This window comes from Buceros rhinoceros, unplaced genomic scaffold (genome assembly GCF_000710305.1).
Source record: "Buceros rhinoceros silvestris isolate BGI_N320 unplaced genomic scaffold, ASM71030v1 scaffold26215, whole genome shotgun sequence".
Classification (NCBI taxonomy): domain Eukaryota; kingdom Metazoa; phylum Chordata; class Aves; order Bucerotiformes; family Bucerotidae; genus Buceros; species Buceros rhinoceros.
In genome coordinates this window covers 2,170-2,391 of record NW_010413777.1, presented here as the reverse complement: position 1 = coordinate 2,391, position 222 = coordinate 2,170, and the positions used below count along the sequence as shown (strand labels likewise).

The 222-nt window shown below is 64.4% G+C and overlaps 1 protein-coding gene across 1 annotated transcript in view; it reads right to left on the bottom strand.

The window, feature by feature from the left end:
- Positions 1-222, bottom strand: part of LOC104494103 (myotubularin-related protein 5-like) — a gene marked incomplete at its 5' end in the record, with an annotated part of 2,920 nt that overhangs the window by 534 nt on the left and 2,164 nt on the right. The window contains one exon of the mRNA XM_010136892.1: positions 70-157. Coding sequence (XP_010135194.1) covers positions 70-157 — 88 coding nt within the window. The remainder of the gene's footprint in view (positions 1-69; positions 158-222) is intronic.

Below are 222 nucleotides of genomic sequence, written 5' to 3'. Positions count from 1 at the left end.
GGTGTCACAGCGGGGAGGAGGGAGGGACGGACAAAGGCCAGACCCTGGGGATCACCCGCCCCTCGGTACCTGATGTTTGGTTTTATCCAGCACGAACCAGCGAGGTTTCCAGGGCTTCATGAAGGCCCCCTTCTTGTACAGCGACCCCTCGTAGGACCTGCAGGGGCCAGGCAGCGCGTTAGGGAGGAGAGAGGGGTGGGAGGGCACCTGTCTGCGGCAGCC